At 36.0% G+C, this 23,824-nt stretch overlaps 1 protein-coding gene and 1 pseudogene across 1 annotated transcript in view; both read right to left on the bottom strand.

The window, feature by feature from the left end:
- LOC149566932 (dihydrolipoyllysine-residue acetyltransferase component 4 of pyruvate dehydrogenase complex, chloroplastic pseudogene) overlaps positions 1-2,628 on the bottom strand; it is a 35,878-nt pseudogene extending 33,250 nt beyond the window's left edge.
- A 12,105-nt stretch (positions 2,629-14,733) lies between these two features.
- LOC149566931 (G-type lectin S-receptor-like serine/threonine-protein kinase At2g19130) overlaps positions 14,734-23,824 on the bottom strand; it is a 40,163-nt gene continuing 31,072 nt past the window's right edge. The window contains exon 6 of the mRNA XM_089816577.1: positions 14,734-15,054. Within this exon, the coding sequence (XP_089672703.1) occupies positions 14,734-15,054 (321 nt within the window). The remainder of the gene's footprint in view (positions 15,055-23,824) is intronic.

The following is a 23,824-nucleotide window of genomic DNA, read 5'->3' as shown; positions in this document are numbered from 1 at the left end:
GCCACATGTCATATGACCTTTAGAAGAGATTTTTTTGAGACATTCAATGATCAAGTGGATGGAGTAGTATATTTTCTTGATAAATCTGAGATAAAACCTTCAGGCATTGCGTCTATTAGACTTAAATTACCAGGTCTTGTTGATTATATACTTTCTAATGTTCTATATCTTCCACAGTTGAAGAGAAATTTAATATCACTTGTGCATATTAGACAACAAGGTCATTCTATACATATGTTTGATGGTATTATTGAGATGATCATGTGATTGTAATGAGTGGAGTTGAAGATGGAAAATTTTTATATTTGAAAGGTACTTCATCAAGTTCTCAAAATTATGCAAATTTCTCACAAGATGGTCGTAATATTTCTTCTAGTTTGTTATGGAATGCAAGATTTGGTCACATTAACTATGATAGTCTCAAAATTCTGAAACAAAATGGAGTTCAAGGACTTCCCACTATCCCAAAACAAATTTCTCAATGTGATGCTTGCATTTTAGGCAAACATAGTAAATAACCTTTTCATGATTCTATGTTTAGAGCTTCTAGAAAGTTGGGTCTCATTCACTCAGATTTGTGTGGGCCTATGCCCTTTTCATCAGCAAATGGAAAAAAATACATAATGACTTTTATTGATGACTATACCAGGATGTGTTGGGTTTATTTACTAAAAGAGAAATCTCAAGCTTTTGATACTTTCAAAAATTTCCATTTGTGGATTAAAAATGAGACTCAACTCATTATTGGAACCCTAAGAAGTGATAATGGTGGTGAGTACACTTCTAAAGATTTTGAAAATTATTTGTAAGAAAATGGTATTAAGCATCAAAAAAGTGTTCCACATAACCCACAACAGAATGGTGTAGCAAAACATATGAATCAAACACTCTTGAATATGGTAAGTGTTGTCACTTAGGTTTGCACGCTTGTCCAAGGCCTATGCACGAGGACAACCTAGTGAAACATGGAAACAACCTCCAAGTTGTGGGACTTGAACTGCAAAGTTGAGTCTCCGGAGAAGGCCGGCTTCCTCTTACTATCAGGGCACACCTATACTCTTGGAAAGGAAAAGGGAGAAGAAGTGCACAAAAGAAAATCTACCTAGTCTAATCTAAGGAGGTGATGCACCAAAATAGAGTGTCCAGACTTCCTTTCTGCCCATATATGCACTACAAAACCAAGATAACATTCAAAAGACATACACACCCAGACTTATGTCAATCCATAACCACATACAGATCAGGGAACCAAACTGAATAACACAAGGAAAGGATTTCACTGTATATATTATCTAGTAAGCCCAAAATAGATATAGTATGCCAGTCACAGATCTCAACAATACACCAATGAGAGGCCAGATGGATGCACATATGCATTGATGGCTGAAGGAGATGATACAGAATGTTATACAGCTTAGAGACAAAGGGAATTTTACACTGCAGACCTGTGAGCAGTAGTAGAGAAATCAGAAAAGGAGTCCCCTTACAAAAACAAAAAAATCCGCCTTTATAGCTCAGGCATAACTGAGATCTTTTTTGCCGCTGAAGTGACCCTGCAGCTACTTGCCATTAAGTCTTGCGGAGGACAATCATGGAAATCTGAGAAAAATTTGATCTTTTTGCAACAGGTGTCTTGAGAGGATTGAGAACGGCGCCATCAATGTTTTGACTGGGTATATGGATCGACTGAGACGGTGGAGTGTCTCCCTATGTTTTTCATTCATTTCTGGTAGGTCGAGATTGATCATGAAGATCAGATCGCAAGATAAAATTGATCACCTTCGCCCCCTTAGGTTCATGAATCAACATGGGTCAAAGAGTCAACCTAGTTTCACAAGCCAACTGGGCCACGCGGGCCAATCGCTTCTTCTCGTTCTGCCACTTGAGAAGTCCTCTGTGGTTGACCTCCTTTTATTGGACTAACCGCACCACCCATCAAATTGTTATTATTAACTATAACAATGACACTTACCGTCAATCGCTAACTGCCAACCTTGGCTGAGCCAGCGAGACACGTGTCGGCAAGACGCTATGTCGCCATGGTATCCGTCGTGCAGTTTCACCATAGCAAGACAATGCCTTCTATCAATCTGGCCTGATCTAACGATCATGAAGACTTGTCATGCTCCACGCTGTCCTTACCCCGGGCCCATCATATCTGGCACCACCTCAGCAACCACACTACACCCAAACAACACCTGGCAATATCTGACCGACGTACCTTGTTGCAGCTTGGCCCCACTGATCCATGTGGCGAAAGGGTGCCATGTCGCTATGGTAAAGATCGCGCAACTTCACCATGGTGACATGGCGCCATCCGTCGATCTCCTTGATCTGACGACAGGCAAGATAGGTACTGTTCTCAGTGCATTAATCAATAGAAATTGGCCACATACGCTGTCTGTATTTCCTGTGCCTCCAACCCTGGACCCACGAGGACACATGTCCTCCAAGCACCATGTCGCTAACATAAAACTCGTGCGGCTTCTCCATAGCATGATGGCGCCTACCGTTGATCTCTGCAGATCTGATGGTAGAGAAGCTAACCTTTTCTTGCACTAGCGACAGTGAAGATCTTGTCCCATGTGCTGACTGTCTTCTGACCTGGCATACGTGGTTGTTCCCCATTGGACTAATGCAGCACCACCTTGGTCTAACAAGGCACCAACCTAGAGGGTTCATACTACCCTGACCCTACTGAGGGACATGTGGCGCCTAGGTGCTATGTCGCTATTATAAATCTCGCACAGATTCTCCATAGCACGATGGTGCCCATCGAAGATCAATCTCAATCTGACGGTCATAACCTCCTCGTACTCTACACATGCTTTCTGCTAAAAATTGCTGGGCTCGTGAAACTAACCGTCTGCCACTAACTTTCCTGGTGACGCAACTTGCCCACCGTCAGACCTTTCCATCGAGCACTATGTCGTTGTGTAAATTTTTTGGCCAACACACGATAGCGACATAGCACCCATGGTGCCGCGAACTTTTTTGACCGCCGAAACATGTTTGCCCTACAAGCTGGACCCACTGGACATGCGTCAATAGGGCGTGATGTCGCTAACATAATTAACCGTGAAACTTTCGATGGCGAGACAGCACCAACTATCGATCTGACTTAGATCTGACTTCTGAGAACCTGCGGGCCGTAGAAACTTTTACAAGGTTTGATCGCTTAGATTTTTTTGATGTCTCTTAGGAATTAAAATAATATTAATTTTTGGACTAGCCGTTGGATGGGCTGAACATTTGAATTTTGAATCTTTGGCGGGTGAACAAGAGATAACATTTCTGGCGACTTACAAGGGGCAAAAGCCTGCTATGTGTATGACCAGTGCCTGGGATCAATCCATTGGGCTATGGAGTCAAAAAATGGGTCTGTGCATACTGTGAAACCCTAACCCTTCCTGTGAGTGATTAAAACATTGAAAGCCCTAGCTTTGCAACTACAACAAAAAACAAAACTCCCTCTGCTCTTAAGACACCTTAAAAACTGCTACCTCATAGGGAGATGGCTGTGCCCGCACACTTCTTGAAAAGGAGGAAACAACAAAAAAGAAACTAAACTGCCTATATATAGGAACTCGATCCAAATCAGAAACAAGCTTTAAGATAAATCCCATTGATTGGAATGGGCAAAACTTCACCATTGGGTCTGCTCAGCTAGAATGCATTAGCCTATTTGCAACTGGCAATCAGATAGGGGCCACTCCATAGTGGGTCAAACTTGGAATGTCTTCCTGGTTTTGCTCTGTCAGAATCCCACTTTAGAACTACATCTCCTTCTCTGAAGGTCCTAACCCTAGCCTTCTTATCAAAACTCCTTTTCATCTGCTGCTAATGTGTCTCTAAGGTTTGCATAGCTTTAATTCTCTTTTCTTCTAGTTCAATCAGCTCTACCATTCTTACTGACATGGTACTATCCTCCATCAATTCAAGCTGATGAGCCAATTCCAAGGATGGGAATTCTAATGAAATTGGGAGTCTAGCCTCCCTACCATATACCAGCACAAAAGGTCAATTCCCAATAGATCTCTTGGGTGTTATCCTATTAGCCCACGGAGTAGTTCTTAATTTCTTATGCCAGACCCTCTGATTGTCTTCTATTGTCCTCTTCATGATTCTGATCAGATTCTTGTTGGAAGACTCAGCCAAACCATTACCCAGGGGATAATAATTTGATGATGTGCTTAGATAGATATTGTGATTCATTTCCCATGCACAAATTTGGGTTCCAACAAAAGACCTAGCATTGTCCAAGATGATAGTAGAAGGAGCACCAAACCTAGATACAATTCCATCAAGGAATTCAACAACTAATGGTTCTGTGGCATCCTTCAAGGCAACTGCCTCTGTCCATCTAGTGAAATAATCAGTAGCACCCAATATCCATTTATGACCTGCACTAGATGGAGGATTAATAGGACCTATAAAATCCAACCCCCACTGAGTAAAGGGCTGATTCACCTAAATAGGACGAAGGGGAAAAGCTGCAAGCCTCTGTTTTCCTGAGAAGAAAGAACATTTCTCACATTTTCTCACATATCCATAACAATCATGGAACAAAGATGACCAATAATAACCAGCCCTCATGATCTTCATGGTAGTTGTTCTTGTAGAGAAATGGCCACCATCAGGGCCATCATGAAGTTCCTTAATCATCCTTTTAGCCTGATCCTCTTCAATACATCTCAACAGGGTCCCATTAAAATCCTTCCTGAATAGTATACCATCAATCACAACATAGGGAATGGACTGCAGTCTATATTGTCTCCTTTTAGCTCTGTCCAATCCCTGAGGGTATCCATCCCCTGATAAGAAGCTCTTCATATCATTTATCCAGCTCCTTGGACCATTAACATTTCCTTCCTCTTGCTGCTCTGTTATTACCATAGTAGCCTCTTCATTTGAATCCTAGCCTAATAACATTTCTTTGCACAACCCCTTCCCTCTTACCAGCTTGGTAATCCGAATATCAACATCATATTCCATTACCCTAGTGATCCATCTAGCTCTCTTTTCACTGATATCTTTGCTTAACAGGAAATCCTTTACACTGGCATGGGGCTTCAAAAAATGGATCCTATTGTGGGATAAGAGGTGCTTGAATTTCTTCAAGGCTCTGATGACTGCAAGGGCTTGTTTCTCTAAAAAGTTGTACTTATCTTCATATTCCTTGAGCCCTTCACTGAAGAAGGCTATGGGCTGCTCCTCATCCTTGTCATTTGTTTGAGTCAAGACAGCAGAGATACTTGACTCACCACCTAAAGTGTAGAGGATGAAATCTTTCTCAAAATTTGGGTTTGTGAGAGTAGGGGTTGAGGCTATGGTTGTCTTGATCTCTTCAAAATTATCCTTCCCTTCCTTGGTCCATGAGAAGACCATACCTTTCTTAAGCATAGTTGTAAGAGGTTTCACCATGGTAGCAAGATTAGGAATAAACCTTCTCACAAAATTTATTCTACCAAGGAAACTTTGCAGCCCCTTCTTATGTTTAGGAAGAGGAAGGGCAAGTATTGCCTTTGTTCTCTCTGGATCAATGGTCAGCCCATCCTCAGATACAATGTGTCCCAATAATTTTCCTTGGCTCGTAGCAAAGACACACTTGGCTGGGTTAAGGGAAACCCCAAACTCTCTACATCTTAGAAATACTTGTCTTAGATGATCAAAATGATCTTTTACATTTTTTGAATATACAATTATATCATCAAGGTATACTAAGATGAATTTGTCAATTAATCTTTTGAAGGCCATCTCCATTGCCTTCTGAAATGTGGCACCTACATTTGTTAGTCCAAATGGCATCTTGCAATAAGCATAGGTGCCCCATTTAGTAGTGAATGTTGTCTTATATCTGTCAGATTCTTTAACCAGCACTTGATTATAACCAGAGAATCCATCAAGAAAAGAGAATCTCCTTGAACCACTGACCTTGGACAGAATCTGCTCCATGGAAGGGAGAGGATGGTGATCTTTAAGAGAAGCCTAATTAAGGTCTCTAAAGTCTACACACAGTCTGATTTCTCCATTCTTCTTCCTTACAGGGACAAGGTTAGCTACCCATGATGAGTGTTTGATAGTAAATATTATATTAGCCTCTATCAACTTGGATAGTTCTTTTCTCATTAGGGGCTCAATCTTAGGATTTATTGGCCTCTATTTTTGCCTTACTAGTTTGGCCTTATACATTAAATCTATGATATGCTGAAACAAACTAGGGTCAAACCCTTTTAAGTCATCATATGTCCAAGAAAATACATCATTAAATTCGTGACATAAATGAATGAAGTTTTCTTGCTCAGTTTCAGAACATACCTTCCCCATATTCAGAGATTTTCCATTAGCAATTGTAACTGGGGCATAATCATCCTTTTCTGCAGCTAGATTCATTCCTTTGCCTCTTGTTTGATCATCGGAATTAAAGACACTCTCCAAGGTTATGAGACCCTTGGGAAACTTGTTAGAACTAAGGTGAATGATCTGATCACCATACTAATCTTGTAGTCTTGACTGATTTCTATCTGAGAATTCTGCCTCATTCTGCAAGAAACTCACAATTTTCTCATCAAAATCAAACACCTGCCAATGAGTGTTGTTGTCAGGGATGGCAGGCCTCACTACCACCCTTATTTATTTCTTCTTCTCTTCTTCAAGATTCCCTGGTACATCATAAGCTACACCCACTGCTACAAGTCTATCAGCATGTCTATTTTCTTTCCTAGGAATGCTCTGAATATTAAATGCATTGAAGCCCTCAAGCAAATCCGAGACTTTGTGTTTGTAAGACTTGAGCAGGCCATTTTTGGTGATATTCTGGTTTCTCACTTGGCTAACTACCAACTCACTATCCCCATATACTCTCAAGGCTTGAATTCCTCTCTTTTGGGCAAGTAAGAGACCTTGAATCAAAGATTCATACTCGGGTACATTATTGGTGCAACTAAATTGGAGTCTAAAGGAGAAGTAGTATCTTATTTGTGTAGGAGAGATCAACATAACACCAGCCCCTAATCCATTTTTATTCCTTGACCCATCAAAGTACATACTTCATGTTCCATTCATATCATCATTAGTCCTAACAAGGTCAGGAACTTGAGCATCTCTCTCTATTGTGCAATATGTACTAAGGCATGTCTTAAGAGTTTCTAACATAGGCTCAAACTGAAATGCATTTGTCCACTCATCCAAGAAGAAATCATTTATCTTCACTATAGAAGTAACAGGCTCATTTACTATGTCATTTTCATCCATCTCTAGAATAGGGCAATTCATGTTGATGGGATTGGGGTTGTAAGATTCAGTGTGATGAAGAGCTTGAGGTTCTGCTCTAATTGAGGCATTGGCTCCTTATCTGGTCTTAAATGACATATATGACCAATCAGCAGATATGAATCCACCAATTTGAGTAGTGAAATCTCTTGAAAGACAGATGGCAAAATAGGGCTTGACTTCAGCAATAGATATGTCTTGAATCACAGTGCAACTAGGGCATGCGTGTAGGGCCATCTCCACATTCCTAAGATATCTACAGTTTTGATAGTACTACCATCCAACTGTAACACATCCCTAACAATGGGCTCATATTTCACTCCTAAAGCATCAGCAACACACCTAGGCATTACTGAGCTGCTAGCCCCTAAATCTATCATGCAATTGTGGACTAATTTTCCCCCTATAATCAGAGAAACATAGAATGGAGGAGGTCTAACCATTTTATTTGTCTCCACATACCCTGTTGGTTGTACTAGACTTGTGGCACTCTCCATGGTAGATGGTTGATCCTTGGGTTCAATCTTCTCTAATTCTTGCTACAACATCCTCTTCTACATTGGTATGATAGCAACAACATCCCACATAGAAATGTTCACATTTGTCTTCTTCATTTGTTCTACCACACTAAAAGGTGTATTAGGATCTTTGGTAGAAACTTTGGGAGCTGCACTTATAAGAGGTTGAGATGGAGCAACATAAGGATCACTTGCATCTTTCTTTCTAGAATCTTGCTTTTGCTGTTGTGAATTACTTGTTTGTTCATTTGCTGCATGTGCATGAGGTGTAGCACTTGAAGTTGAGGCCTGCTTCGGAGAAGGAGGGGCAGCATGTTCCATAGCTCTCTTCTTACTTCTTGTGTTATTAGCAACGGAATCCTGGTTTACATTACAATGCTCCCCAATCTGATGATTCATGAAAGAGCAATCATCACGTCCTTGAATATATGAGGCCTCCTTGGGATGATCTTCCTTGTATAGTTGCTTTGCTGCAAATTCTTGGTCAGTTAGGGCCAAATAAGATTCTACCTTCTGGCACATGCAATAGGCATAAGAATAGTTGCAGGAAGGACGGAAATCTTGGTCTTGGGCCAAGTTATTTTGAGGGACTATAGCTCTGTTCTGATTTGAGCTTGAAGTAGAAGCATGACTATTTTGCCTACCCTGATCAAAAGAGCTATTCTACTGATTAGGAGGCCTACCACCATTTGGAGCTTGATATTGCAATTGGGGAGGCTTGCCACCTTGAGCTTGTTGCCTTTCCAAGGCCACCACCTTGTTACTCATTTTTTGTATCATAGAGAAACTATCCTCTAATCTCTTCCCTTGGTCTTTCAACTCCCTCCCCTGCTCTTGCAATTTTTTATCCAGGGTCTTCTCTCTCTTATCTGTATTCAACACTAGACCTTGGAGAATTTCTTTGAGTTCATCTATCCTATTTGAGGATGTGGAAGCTTGGGGAACTGGAGTAAGGGCTTGTGATGTAGAAGTTGTAGGAAGAGGGGCCATTGATGGTTGGTGGTTGGGAACATTAGGAAAGAAAGGCATAGGGGGCCTTGGAGCCAACTTTCCTCCTTGTATTAGGATGTTCTCAGCTTTTATGGCTATCTCATAGGCATTAGGCAAAGTATCTCCTTCCATAGTTTGGATTGTAGTGGCAATATCACTGTTAAAAGCTCTAAGGTAATGCAAGAAGGCATTACCAGGGGTAGGTTTCACTGTAGTAGGTATTCTATCCCATGTCTTTTGAAATCTATAGTTAAAATCAGTCATACACTCATGGGGGGCTCTTTTTATAGTAGTCAAATGCTCTAAAAGTGATAGATAGTCACTTCTATCCTCAAAATGTTTGCATAACCCTGCTCCTAGTCCATCCCAATCAGTTATAGAACCGTGAGCTAAGCCTCTATACCATTGTAATGCTTTTCCTTTTAAAGATGAGGCTAGAAGTCTGACAGCAACATCATCCTCTGTAATACCATGAATATTACAGACATTTTCTACTTCTTGGATATGCTCTAAAGGGGAGATGGAAGTTTCACCAGTAAAATCAGGTATACTTTTGAGTGCAGATACTGGTATATCATGTCTTTGGGCTAACAATAGAGGACTTCCACCATTAAAGGTGGCAACAGCATGAACTCTTGGCTGTGCCATGTAAACAAGTGTTCTATTGATGAGTGTTGATGGCAATCTAGGCCGAGTTCGAGCAACAGGAAGAGTAGAGACAGATCTTACAGGTATATTAACTGTTATTACACCCCTAACTGGTGATAATGAAGTTCTAGTCCTCCTTCTTCTAGGATTTGAAAGAGAAAGATCTTGATATTGAAATTTACCTCTAGAAGACGCCCTTGTTTTAGCTCTGGGCATGAATCACTGCAGCTTTGGCCTGGAACTAGATTTGTTGATGTTCAGAGTCGCTAAGTACTTTGAAGGGTCAACCTCTTAAAGGCTTGAATACTAAAGCCAGCACTACCTCTTCAACATTAATCTCTGAAACTCTTTCTTCTTGACACCAGTAGACCTTAAATTTGTTTGAAAAGTGTCCCACCGGGTGTGCCAAAAATTGTTGTCACTTAGGTTTGCACCCTTGTCCAAGGCCTATGCACGAGGACAACCTAGTGAAACATGGAAACAACCTCCAAGCTGTGGGACTTGAACTGCAAGGTTGAGTCTCCGAAGAAGGCCGGCTTCCTCTTACTATCAGGGTGCACCTATCTACTCTTGGAAAGAAAAAGGGACAAGAAGAGCACAAAAGCAAATCTACCTAGTCTAATCTAAGGAGGTGATGCACCAAAATAGAGTGTTCAGACTTCCTTTCTGCCCATATATGCACTACAAAACCAAGATAACATTCAAAAGACATACACACCCAGACTTATGTCAATCCATAACCACATACAAATCAGGGAACCAAACTGAATAACACAAGGAAAGGATTTCACTGTATATATTATCCAGTAAGCCCAAAATAGATACAGTATGCCAGTCACAGATCTCAACAATACACCAATGAGAGGCCAGATGGATGCACATACGCATTGATGGCTGAAGGAGATGATACGGAATGTTATACAGCTTAGAGACAAAGGGAATTTTACACTGTAGACCTACGAGCAGTAGCAGAGAAATCAGAAAAGGAGTCCCCTTACAAAAACAAAAAAATCCGCCTTTATAGCTCAGGCATAACTGAGATCTTTTTTGCTACTAAAGTGACCCTATAGCTACCTACCATTAAGTCCTGCAGAGGACAATCATGGAAATCTAAGGAAAATTTGATCTTGTTGCAACAGGTGTCCTGAGAGGACTGAGAAAACCGCCATCAATGTTCTGATTGGGTAGATGGATTGACTAAGATGGTGGAGTGTCTCCCCATGTTTTGCATTCATTTCTAGTAGGTCAGGATTGATCATGAAGATCAGATCGCAAGATAAAATCAATCACCTTCGCCCCCTTAGGTTCATGAATCAGCGTGGTTCAAAGAGTCAACCTAGTTTCACAAGCCAACTAGGCCAAGCGGGCCAATCACTTCTTCTCGTTCTGCCACCTAGGAAGTCCTCTGTGGTTGACCTCCTTTTATTGGACTAACCGCGCCACCCCTCAAACTGTTATTATTAACTATAACAATGACACTAACTGTCAACCGCTAATCGCCAACCTTGGCCGAGCCAGCGAGACACGTGTCGGCAAGACGCTATATCGCCATGGTATCCGTCGTGCAGTTTCACCATAACGAGACTGCGCCTTCTGTCGATCTGCCTTGATTTGACGATTGTGAAGACTCTTCATGCTCCGCACTGTCCTTACCCCGAGCCCATCATATCTGGCACCACCTCAGCAATCGCACTACACCCAAACGACACCTGGCAATATCTGACCGACGTACCCTGTTGCAACTTGGCCCCACTGATCCACGTGGCGAGATCGCACCATGTCGCTATGGTAAAGATCGCACAACTTCACCATGGCGACATGGCGCCATCTGTCGATCTCCTTGATCTGATGATAGGCAAGATAGGTACTGTTCTCAGTGCATCAATCAATAGAAACTAGCCATGTACGCTGCCTATATTTCCTGTGCCTCTGACCCTGGACCCACGAAGAAACGTGTCCTCCAAGTGCCATGTCGCTAACATAAAACTCGTACGGCTTCTCCATAGCGTGATGGTGCCTACTGTTGATCTTTGTAGATCCGACAGTAGAGAAGTTAACCTTTTCTTACACTGGCGACGGTGAAGATCTGGTCCCATGTGCTGACTGTCTTCTGACCTGGCATACGTGGCTGTTCCCCATTGGACTAATGCAACACCACCTTGGTCTGACAAGGCACCAACCTGGAGGGTTCGTATTGCCTTGACCCTACTGTGAGACACGTGATGCCCAGGCACTATGTCGCTGTTGTAAATCTCACGTAACTTCTCCATAGCGCGATGGCGCCCATCGTAGATCAATCTCAATCTGACGGTCAGAACCTCCTTGTACTCTGCACATCCTTTCCACTGAAAATTGTTGGGCCCGTAAAACTGACCACCCGCCGCTAACTTTCCCATTGACGCAACCTGCCTACCGTTAGACCTTTCCGTCGGGTGTTATGTCGCTATGCAGATTTTTTGGCCAACACACGATAGCGACATAGCATCCACGGTGCCGCAAAATTTTCTTACCACCAAAACATGTTTGCCCTACAAGTTGGACCCACCGGACACGCGTCAACAAGGCGTGATGTCGCTAATGTAATTAACCGTGCAACTTTCGATGGCGAGACAGCGCCAACCGTCGATCTGACTTAGATCTGATGGCTGAGAACTTGCGGGCCGTAGAAACTTTTACAAGGTTTGATCACTTAGATTTTTTTGATGTCTCTTAGGCATTAAAATAATATTAATTCTGGGACTAGCTGTTGGACAGGCTAAACATTTGAATTTTGAATCTTTGGTAGGTGAACAAGAGATAACAGTAAGATCTATGATGTTTTTCAAAAATGTTAAATTAATATTTTGGGGAGAAGCAATTCTTTGTGTTGTCTACATAAAGAATAGAAGTCCTTCTGTTGCACTGCAAAGTAAAACCCCCTATGAAATCTGGTACGACCATCTTCCAAGAGTTAAGCATTTTAAGGTTTTTGGTTGCACATGTTATGCTTTAATTCTTTCTCACTTGAGCAATAAATTAGAAGCTAGGAGTAGAAAGTGCATTTTTTTGGGATATTCTACTACTTCCAAAGCTTACCGTCTATATGATGAGGAGAATAAAAAATTTGTTCTTTCTAGAGATGTCATATTTCTTGAATTTGACAAAGATGCACACAATGTTGACAAACAACTTTCTCATCTTGATAGATTTTAATAAAAAAAATTCTATCATGAATGGGATAATGAACTTCCAACTCTTGAATGGGGGATTTCCCTTTCTAGGTCAATCTTTGGAAGTTACGAGGAATGAAGAACCTATTGAAAGAGTAGACACTAGCTCTCAAAAAATTTTAGAATCTAAAATAGTTTGTGACAGAGAAGATAACAATTCCAAAATATCATGAATCTTTTGTGAAGAACATGTTGCACAAGAATGTGAACCATCTAAACCTATTGCACAAGAATGTGAACCAGCTTGTGAAGAATCTAATTCAAAGGCTCTAGAGGTTGATAAAACATCAAAGCAATCAATTCATAGATCAATGCAGACCAAGAAAATTCCTCAGAGGTATGAAGAGTTTGAATTAAATTTTTCTATTGTTGACGAACCTTCTTCATTTCAAGAAGCAACAAAAAGTGATGCATGGAGAAGTACAATGCAAAGGGAGTATGATGCTCTCATAAAAAATGGAACTTGGAGGTTAGTGGATCCTCCAATTGGTGCCAAACCTGTGGCTGTAGGTGGGTATATAAGAACAAATATAAAGCTGATGGTTCACTTGATAAACATAAAGCAAGACTTGTAGCAAAATGATATGCTCAGAGAGAAGGTGTTGACTACACTGAAACTTTTGCTCCTACAGCCAAGTGGGGAACTATTCGAGCATTGTTTTATTTGGTAGTACAAAAAGAATGGCATATACATTATATGGATGTTAAAACAACCCTTTTAAATGGAGATTTGAAGGAAGATGTCTATATGCTACAACCTCAAGGTTTTGTTCTCAAAGGCCAGGAACAAAAGGTATGTAAATTGGTAAAATCTTTGTATGGTTCGAAGCAAGCACCATGTGTTTGGTATGAAAAATTGACTAAGCACCTCCTAAAATTAGACTACAAGCATTTTAGTCTTGATGATGCAACTCTCTTTGTCAAGAAAATTGGTAAATCAATTGTGTATCTAGTTGTATATGTTGACGATCTTCTCATCACAGGAAATAATGCTTGTTATATAGAATCCATTAAGAGAGAGTTGAAAAAATGTTTTGATATGACTAACTTGGGATTACTTCATTATTACCTAGATATTGAAATGATTCAAAATCCTAAGTTCATTTTTATTTCTCAGAGAAAATATATTGGAGATTTATTATACAGGTTTGGCATGAAGGATTGTAATTTTGTTTCCACTCCAATGAAGCAAAATATGAAGCTTTCATCCAATGAAGGAAATAGTTTTGAAGATCCAACCAAGTATAGGTAGCTTGTTGGAAGTTTGATTTATCTCACCACTACTCACCTTGACATTACCTTTGTAGTAGGAATTTTGTCCAGATTTATGCATAAACCATGTGAGGGGCATTGGATTGCAGCACAATGTGTTTTGAAATATTTAAAGGGAACTCAAACTCTTGGCATAAAATATTCAAGAGTTTCAGACTTCCATCTTACTGGCTATGCTGATTCAGATTTTGATGGTGACAAAGAGCATGGGTTATCTACTTCTAGTTATTTGATGACCTTAGGATCAGTAGCTATTACTTGGAGATCAAAGAAACAAACAATTCCTGCTGACTCTACAACTGAAGTAGAATATGTAGCAGCAGCTCAAGCTACGAAGGAAATTGTGTGGCTGAGGAAAATTCTTGACGACTTGCAAGAGGCACAGACAGCTTCAACAACTTTATTTGTTGATAATAATTCTACAATACAATTGGAAAAGAATTCTAAATTCCATGATCAAACCAAGCATATCAACATCAAATATCACTTGATTCGATATCATGTTGAGGTAAAAACTATACAGCTGAAACATTGTTCCACTGAAGAACAAATTGCTGATATTTTTACTAAAGCACTGAGACGTGTTAAATTTGAACAATTTCAAATGCTACTTGGCATGACAAATATCCCTTCAGATTAAGGGGGGAATGCTAAATAATCATTTGGGATATCTTTAGTTTAAGAAGTAGTCTGGCAGTTTGATTATGTAATGATTAATATAGTTTTCTCAACTGCCAGAACAGTTTTTAGGTTGTATATATTCTTTTGTTATTTTAATAAAATTTGCTTGTATGTGTGCATTTCATTTCATTTCTTTGAACCTGTTACACATCGAACAGTGCCAATCTACCATTTTTTGACAATATGAAATCGCCAGGCCAGTTAGAAATGAACCTTTTACACATCGAACAGTGCCAATCTACCATTTTTTGACAATATGAAATCGCCAGGCCAGTTTCTGGCGGGAGTCTCCTTGTTGGCCACCCAAACATTAGTCTTCTCTGAAAATTTGGCATACCAGATGTCAATATACCAGTTGCTTCCATTGGGGCTGAAGAATCCCAACTCAAATGTTCTGTCCTTCGAGATAAATGTCTGATTCCCGCTAAGCGAGGCGCCCAGCTAAAGTGTATCTTGAGCCTAAACTGCAGTAGCACTATTACTCTTAAGTTGAATTATAAAAAGAATGGTTAAGAAAAGGCTTGCAAATAATTTTCCCATGGCCGAAGTCCCTGTGCTGCTTATATAATTCCAACATGCGTTGGAGAGGTATTGTAAATGAACAGTGTCTATTGAGTTGGGAAACAAGATCAGTTGGAGAGTTAATGTAAACGAACAATTTCTATTGAGTTGGTGAACATTAACGTCTGCCACCAACCTTCAAGAATTGTCAGAGAAGCATTTAAAATGGATATTTTCGTTAAACACATCTAGAGGCATCTTTGTTGACTTTGGTTCTGTTTCTACATGTGATGGAGCCGCCTACGCAGCTGACTGTTTTCCCAGTCCTCCATCACGTGATACATCAATCCCATGCATCCATCACATCCACTCTCACATCCCCTGCTTTTAATATATAAAAGAAGTATTTAATATTGTTCTAGAATTAAATTAAGAACATTTCATTGTTAGTTTATGCGTTGGAAAATATATCTTGCAACATGCTTCTTATTACCTTCCATGCGAGAATCCTTCTATCACTCAAAATTAACATATATAATAAACTTAAATTTATTTATTCTATGGTTAGTAGGTTGATTATGCACCACAACCATCTCTACATATTATGAACATCCTATGGCGTATTTCAATGAGAATAAGCTATCAATCTCTATTTTTTATCAAATTGGTTTCTTACCATACAATAGCCACTTCATTCCTAATTTTTTTTTTGTCTCGTAGTAGTTGTTTGGAGAAGAAAAACCTATGTCCTTTTCTATTTTCTAGTTTTATTGTAAGATTTCTAATTTTAGTACATAGTGAGCATGTAAGCTTTCAAACAAATTATAGTTACTATGCCTACATATTATAGATTTGGAGCATGCATGTATAAATACATACATACATACACACATTCTTGGGGTGAGAGAATATTATTGTAATAGATTTAAAAATTAATAGCCAAATTTGATTGTAGACCCTATAGTTAAATCATAAATTCAAGAGAATATGTGGCAAACATATCAATCTCAATGTAAATATCACAATTTTTCTCCTTTAACTCTTGGACTTTTCTCAAAATTACAGTCTAATATTGTTGTGAACTATATAATTGGATCACAAAGTCAAGGGAGTAGGTAAGTAGTTATTTTATATTCTTACACCAACAACATAACCAAAGGTAAAAATTGCAATCCTTTACCTTTAACTTCCTAATCTTACTAAAAATGTAGCCAATCATGATTGTCACCCATATAGTCAAATTGAAAAAAAGAAGGGAGTAACTAATCAATTTTTATGGACACGTCTTGTTGATACAAATAAACCTTGTTAGATCTCATTAAATAATATTTGGGTTTTGAAGTTAAATAAATTATTTTATAAGGTAATTTCACACAACTGCATTTTTTTATAATATTGGAAATAAATTATTTTGGTCAAATAAAAATTTAAAGCCAAATCAATCAATTTAAAATCTACTCAACATTCTAAATTAATCACCCTCAATATTTAAATATGTATAATTTTCACGTGTGAAATAAATAAGAGAGTACTAATCATTCAACACTCAAAACATAGTTTAATGATTAAATTAATGTTAAATATTTTTATTTGCAAAATGTTCATAAGGTCTTCCTGTAATCTTATATAGCCAAATTTTATACAAAAATATGATAAATCAATTTGAATTTACTAGTTGATCTTGATAAACATGTAAAACTCCTTTAGATGCTATTAACACCCTATATAAATGCACCCTTAGGAGGAAACTGGAAAAATTACAAGCCATATATATATATATATATATATATATATATATATATATATATATATATATATATATATATATATATATATATATATATATATGCATGTATGCATGTATGTACAAACATGTATACATACATATATGTATATATATGTATGTGTATATATACATATATATACATAAATATATATACATATGTATATATATATATATATATGTGTGTGTGTGTGTGTGTGTGTGTGTGTATGTATGCATGTATGTACAAACATGTATACATACATATATGTCTATATATGTATGTGTATATATACATATATATACATAAATATATATACATATGTATATATATGTATATATATATATGTATATATACACATACATATCTACATATATATATATATATATATATATATATATATAGATATGTATGTGTATATATACATATATATATATATACATATATATACATATGTATATATATGTATGTATATATATGTATATATATATATATGTATGTAGATATGTATGTGTATATATACATATATATACATACATATATATACATATGTATATATATGTATGTATATGTATGTATATATGTATCTACATACATACATTCACACACACACACACACTTCAAGAAACTTCCTAGTGTCCAATATTAAGAGATAATATTATTATCTTATTGATAAGAAAAAGCAAAAATGGAGAGTGGGAGTGCCGATCAAAATGGAGTAGCTAGGGTTTTTGGGGTTGAAGGATCAAATGATGGAGATAGAGGTGGGGAGTTGAACGAGGATGGTCTAGAGGAGGATGGGGTGTTTTGGTGCCTTCCTTTTGGGTTCCTACATCTAGACCTAGGTTATTGGGTGATAAGGGTTGTGGGCTAAGACTGTTGGGGTGATTTGGGTTTGGGGGTTGCGGTTGTGTGGCTTGTAGTCTATCTATTCGTAGTGGTGTATTTGTTTTGGTGGGAGATCAAACTTGGATAGCTTCAGAGATTCTCTTGGGAAACTAGGGTTTTTTATTTGTTGACTCTTGGTCTATTATTTGGAGTTGGTTGTTTGGGATGTGTCCCACTTTTCATCTCTTGGGTGCATTTGGTGGATAATCCTTCTATTCTAGAGAGCCATCTAGATTTATTCTAGTTGGCTTTTTTGGTTTCACCATTCCCTTGAAACCCTTCTATTTTGTTTGATTTGAGGGATTTGTTGGGACTCTGCTCCTTTGTCTATTTTTTGTGGCTTTTTTGGACAAGCTTGTTGGTTTGGGTTTTCTTAGGATTCAAGCATGATTTGTGAACTCGAAGAGTCTTTAGGTTAGGGCCAATACGTTTTGGATGCTCTGTAGTTCTTCTTTGGAAGAGGGTAAAAGCACAAATATATGTCACCTTTTATGAAGGAAAAGTGATATTAGAATTTAAAGTCTTCAACTTTAATGACATAAAATGGGCATTTGTGCTTAGAATTTAAAGATGATGTAAACTAATGAAATGTGTACAATTAGATGAAATTTATGTTTGTAATTTTTTTATAAAAAATTAAGTGAACTTTTTATTTATTTTTGAATTTTTAAAGTCTATTTTTAAATTTTTTTAAAATGCTAAAAATATAGAGTTTTTTTCCTGTCAAAAAAAAAATGCAAATGTTCATATTTTGGTATGATTTTGGAATGTGTTAGAGTTGGCATGTATACCTAGTGCACCAAAAAAGAAAAATTGAAATTTCGCTAATATTTTTTAAGTTATAACTGGTCAAAGTCAAAGTTATCAAAAATTGACAGTTTTTTCTCCCATCAATCTTTTTCTATCAAATCTATATATTTTTTAGAACAAATTACATATTGTTGAAGAAGACTCTCTCCTCTAATGTAGCATTCAAAAATAATAATTTTTGAACATGATTTACTATTTTTTTCCTATTTTTGAATAGACATCTTCTTGAATCTTAAAATACCTACTTGTAATATTTTCAAATTATAATATATTATCCATAATCAAAATAATTTAAAAATTATATGATCATAATCTTGACTTTGAGACGTACAAAAGTATATTTTTAGTTTTTAAAAAAACTTCAATTTAGTATGTCAAATTGGCCTTCAAAGTGAGAAGTTTGTAGAAGTTCTTATTTTTGCTTGTGTGGCTACCATCTAGGATGCCACATAGGTAGTTATGACTGAAATTGTTTTGGCCATAACTATTCCAGCTGAAAAAGTTTCGGCTGGGACCCCTATTAGCCCAACAAACTGCAAGTGGTTAGTTTGGCAGTTTCATGTATAAAATAAGTTAGTTTCCAGGCTGCTTCATGTAACAAATAAAATTTGTGTTTCCTTTATTTTAATAAATATAGAAAACAACAGAAAGTAGACGAGCATTTTCAAAAGACAATGATTTTTTAAGCCATTTTCAGCAACTATTTCATGGAAATCCTTAGAATCACAAAGGATCGAATATTTTTAAGGTGTTTTTTCCTATCTACTTATGTTATTTTTATGTATTCTAAATTGAAGCATTAGCTACTATTTGGTGTTCAAAATCTAAATTTATTTTTTTGTTTTTTATAGATTAAAGTATTCAATAGGCAGTAAAAGGAAAAGATCAAAGAAATATGATAGGAAAAGAGATGGCAAAATGAAAGGTCATAGAAAACATAACCAAAACCAACCTACTGAAATTCTTGAATAGGATGAGATTCATGAAGAGAATGACAGTAATGAAGAGGAAGAAACTGATAGTTCTATTGATAGAAACAAATTAGAAGGCATAACAAATTTGATGGATTTGGATGAGGAACTAAATTTTAACCAAGTTCCATCTAAAGATATGAGAAATGATAACACTATTAGAAAGCATTGTTAGAACATGTGGGATGAATATTTCAAAGATAAAAGTATATTTAGATAGGCACAATTATTTGTCAAGTTATTTAGGAGAAAAGATATGAGACCTATTTTAGAGTTGTTGGGTGTTGATAACAAGAAAAACCATGCACATAATATTAATTAAAAAATAGTTGAAAACTTGCAAAATGCTTATAACAAAATTGACAACACAACTTGAGGAGGTGATTTGAGTAATGCACATAGAGCATTGATGACTACTATATCTAGTATAAAATTGACACATAGAAAAAAGGTACATGCAATTTTTGATGTACTACATATATCTAGAAGAACTGTTCAAAGATGCATCAAGAGGAGAAATATGCTAGATGATAACATTGAGAATAATTGGGTGAATATTTGTAGAGTTCCTCAAAAAGACAATTTTTAAAGATGTGAAAAGACAAGTTATTGAATTTTGGACCACACATTCTCATGTTTCTTCCAACAGGAATGATACTATACAAATTAAAGATCAAGAGACAAGGGCCAAAATTGAACATCCAAAACATTTCATAGATATAACTCAAAGTTCAAATTATTTCAAACATTCAAGCAAGAATTTTCAAATGTCAAAATATGTCAGAGAATGTTTGAGAGTTTGTGTCCTTCCTTTGTACACATAAATAGGATGCGTGAAACTTCTTGTTGTCGAAATCATGTTGAATTTGGACTACAGTTGCAATCATATAAAAAAGTTATGGTAGTACCTGATCCTAATTTAGTCATCCCTAGCAATACAACACAATTTGTGAAGTGACAAGTCCATATTATGTGATAAATTAGAAGATTCAGATGAGTTCAAAGTACAATGCATCAAAAATTAGTGTGAAGATTGTGGAGATTTATGCAAATTTTTTGAAATGCAAATTGAGAATATTAATGAATCCACACTAGTTTCATGGATGAGATATGAATATGAGACATACCAAAACAAGATAGGAGATGAATCTAGAAAAATTGTATTGAAGGAGACTGAATTGCGTTATGATGAGTTTATGACCAAGTTTCGTCCATTGATATATCCACATATCCAACATTGTCATGGTGCATGATGGCAAGCTAAATAGTTTCATGATTCCAAAAATTGTTTTCCACCTAGTTGTATACTTTCAGTTGTAGATTTTTCTAATAATTATACATTTGCACATCAAACAGAGCTGCAAGGGCAATATTATCATTATGAACAAGTTGCAATATTTGTGCAAGTGACCTAGAGACATGCACAATTTGAAGTGGATCAGATAGAAAGGTTGGATGAAAATGAATGCATCATCATCAAAGAGGTTCATTTCTATATTAGTGATGATAGAATTCATGATAGGAGTTATGTGGCTCATTGTTTTGCAATGTTCTCTGAAGATCTCTGATGGATGTGCAGGTTAGTATACATCAACTTACACATTTATTTAACTTTAGTTTAACTTATATTTATTTGTACATACCTATTTCGATTTGATACATGTACATAGATAATTGTAGATACTTATCATGTTTAATGTTCACAGGACAATTCAAATCTACAAAAGAATTTAATTCATTAGCAATGCAACGTGCTAGAACCAATGTTAGGTTTTTATGGAATTTCTTTGAAAGTGGACATGGAAAAGGGGAGCATGATAGAGCGGGAGTATATATAAAGCATGCACTTCAACAACATGAACTTGTAGGTAAATATATGCATTTAATGTGCACGTTTAATACTAGTAGCATATATACTTTTGAATTTTATATATATGCATATTGTATGTACATACAAGGAATAGGATAGAGAGTTAAAATCAAATTGTTGAATGGTGCAAAGTTCATTTTGCTACTCGAGATACTAAATACAATAAGCGTTACTTTTGGGAAGTGAAAGGTGAACTAAGTTATATTTATTTTTAATGTATTTTTCAAATTGTTGATTTTTTTTTATTATATATAAATATTTTGAAATATGACAATTATTTTTTGTATTTGTAATAGATATAGATCGCTCTAATCCTTACAATTGTCAAACGATCCCTGGTATTAGAAGCTTACATCAAGTGATGACTACACGAAACCATAAACCTCCAGTAATTAAAGTAAGAGAGAAAATATGTTTTTGTGATGATTGCATTAAGGACAATCCAGTGAGTACATGTGAAAATATTGTTAATGGATATGTTTCACATCAGGATTTGAAGGAGATAGTTAGAAAGCCTCCTTTTGAAGATGATAACATTGACATTGACATTCATGATCCTATATATTTAGCTGATTATGAGTGCATTTTTTATTGAGTTATGATAGGTTTGTGTGCATATATATATATATATATATATATATATATATATATATATATATATATATATATATATATATATATATATATATATATATATATATATATATATATTCATTTTAAAATTAATTTATATTTATCTATATTTTTATATAGATGCAAGAGATATTTTTGAAGTTCAAACCTTCCTAGATAATGTGGACTATTATCTTTTAAGATGCACAAAAGAAAAACACAAGTTACTAGAAGGAAATATAGATGTTGATCAATAGTCATATCCAATTGGATCAGTTGTTATTGAAGGAACATATTATCAACAAACAAGGGTAACTGATAGTGGTATTGAATTTATTGAATACAAGCTTGGAGGAAAGGTTTTAGATTATATTAACCATGTTATGGCAACCAAGTTACAATTTGAAGCAATACAAAGAAGAGGATGTCATGGAAATCAAAAGTGGAAACTGTCTATTGAAGAACATGAAAAACTTCTAGAGATAATAAAAACTAGAGAGGATCCTAACAATACATTGTTTGTAGAGCTCTAGTTTACCTATGTACTTATTGTGGAGCTCTAATTCAGCTATGTCTATATAGCTCTTATACTTTCACATTTAATGTTGACAGGATATTTGTTTTATAAATTTGTATACATTGGATCATTTATCTTGGATATGCAAAATTAGACATGTTTTGTTATTTTTATTTAAATTAGACATGGATATCTCATTTAAGACAACCTCTTAGGACCTCCCCTTAAGACCACCTATTAGGACATCCCTTTAGTACCACCTTTTAGGACCTCTCCTTAAGACAACCCCTTTAGTATTTGTATGTATTTATATACATTGTTTATGTTTTCTACATATGATTGTTAATGTTGTTATGTATTTATGTACATATAATCTTTATGTTCTTATAGGATACATTCTTTATGTTTGTATATAATCTTTATGTTCTTATATGTATTAACTTTTATTAATTAAATGTTGTAACATGCATTTTTTAGGTCATACTCTTTATATGTTCTTACATGCATATGTTATATTCTATGTTACATGTTACATGTTATATTTTATTAATTAAATTTTGTAACATACATTCTTTCTAGGTTATACTCTTTATATGTTACATGTACATGTATATGTTACCCTTAAGACATGTCATTAAATATAGTTAATTATACTTAGATTAAGGCATTAAAAATAATAACATATACATATTTACATAAATATTGAAAACATACATGCCTACATTTAATACATGAACATAGTTACATACATCTATGAAATAAAATATACATGAATATATTGAATTTATGTATGAATATTGAATATTGAATTTTGTACTCAAGTTATGTTTTTAAATATGTATTAAATTTATTGATTAAATATTGAAAACATGAATAAGGTATTAAGATGAATAACATATATAGAAACATGAATAACGCATACATAAACATAAAAGAATAAGACATTAAAAGATTAGTTTAACATGTGTGTACATAAGACATTAAGTTCTAGTACTCAAGTTATGTTCTTAAATATGTTTTAAATTTATTGATTAAAATATTGAAAACATACATACATTCAACATGAACATAAGACATGAACATAATATGTACATCTATGTAAAATAACACATCTATGAAATAATGTATACATACCCATGTAAAATGTATCCAAAATACCATATAAAATGTCTCCAAAATACCACATCAAATATCTTTAAAATACCACATGCATCAAATGTATCTGAAATAACATGTACATCCATATAAAAGTATCTAAAATGACATGTATATATAAAATATCCTGGAAACATCAATGAAATA

The sequence above is a fragment of the Cupressus sempervirens genome, chromosome 3 (genome assembly GCF_028749045.1).
Source record: "Cupressus sempervirens isolate cs-2001-9-10 chromosome 3, ASM2874904v1, whole genome shotgun sequence".
Classification (NCBI taxonomy): domain Eukaryota; kingdom Viridiplantae; phylum Streptophyta; class Pinopsida; order Cupressales; family Cupressaceae; genus Cupressus; species Cupressus sempervirens.
Note: the sequence above shows the minus strand (reverse complement) of the source record. Positions and strands in the feature narration are given on the sequence as shown.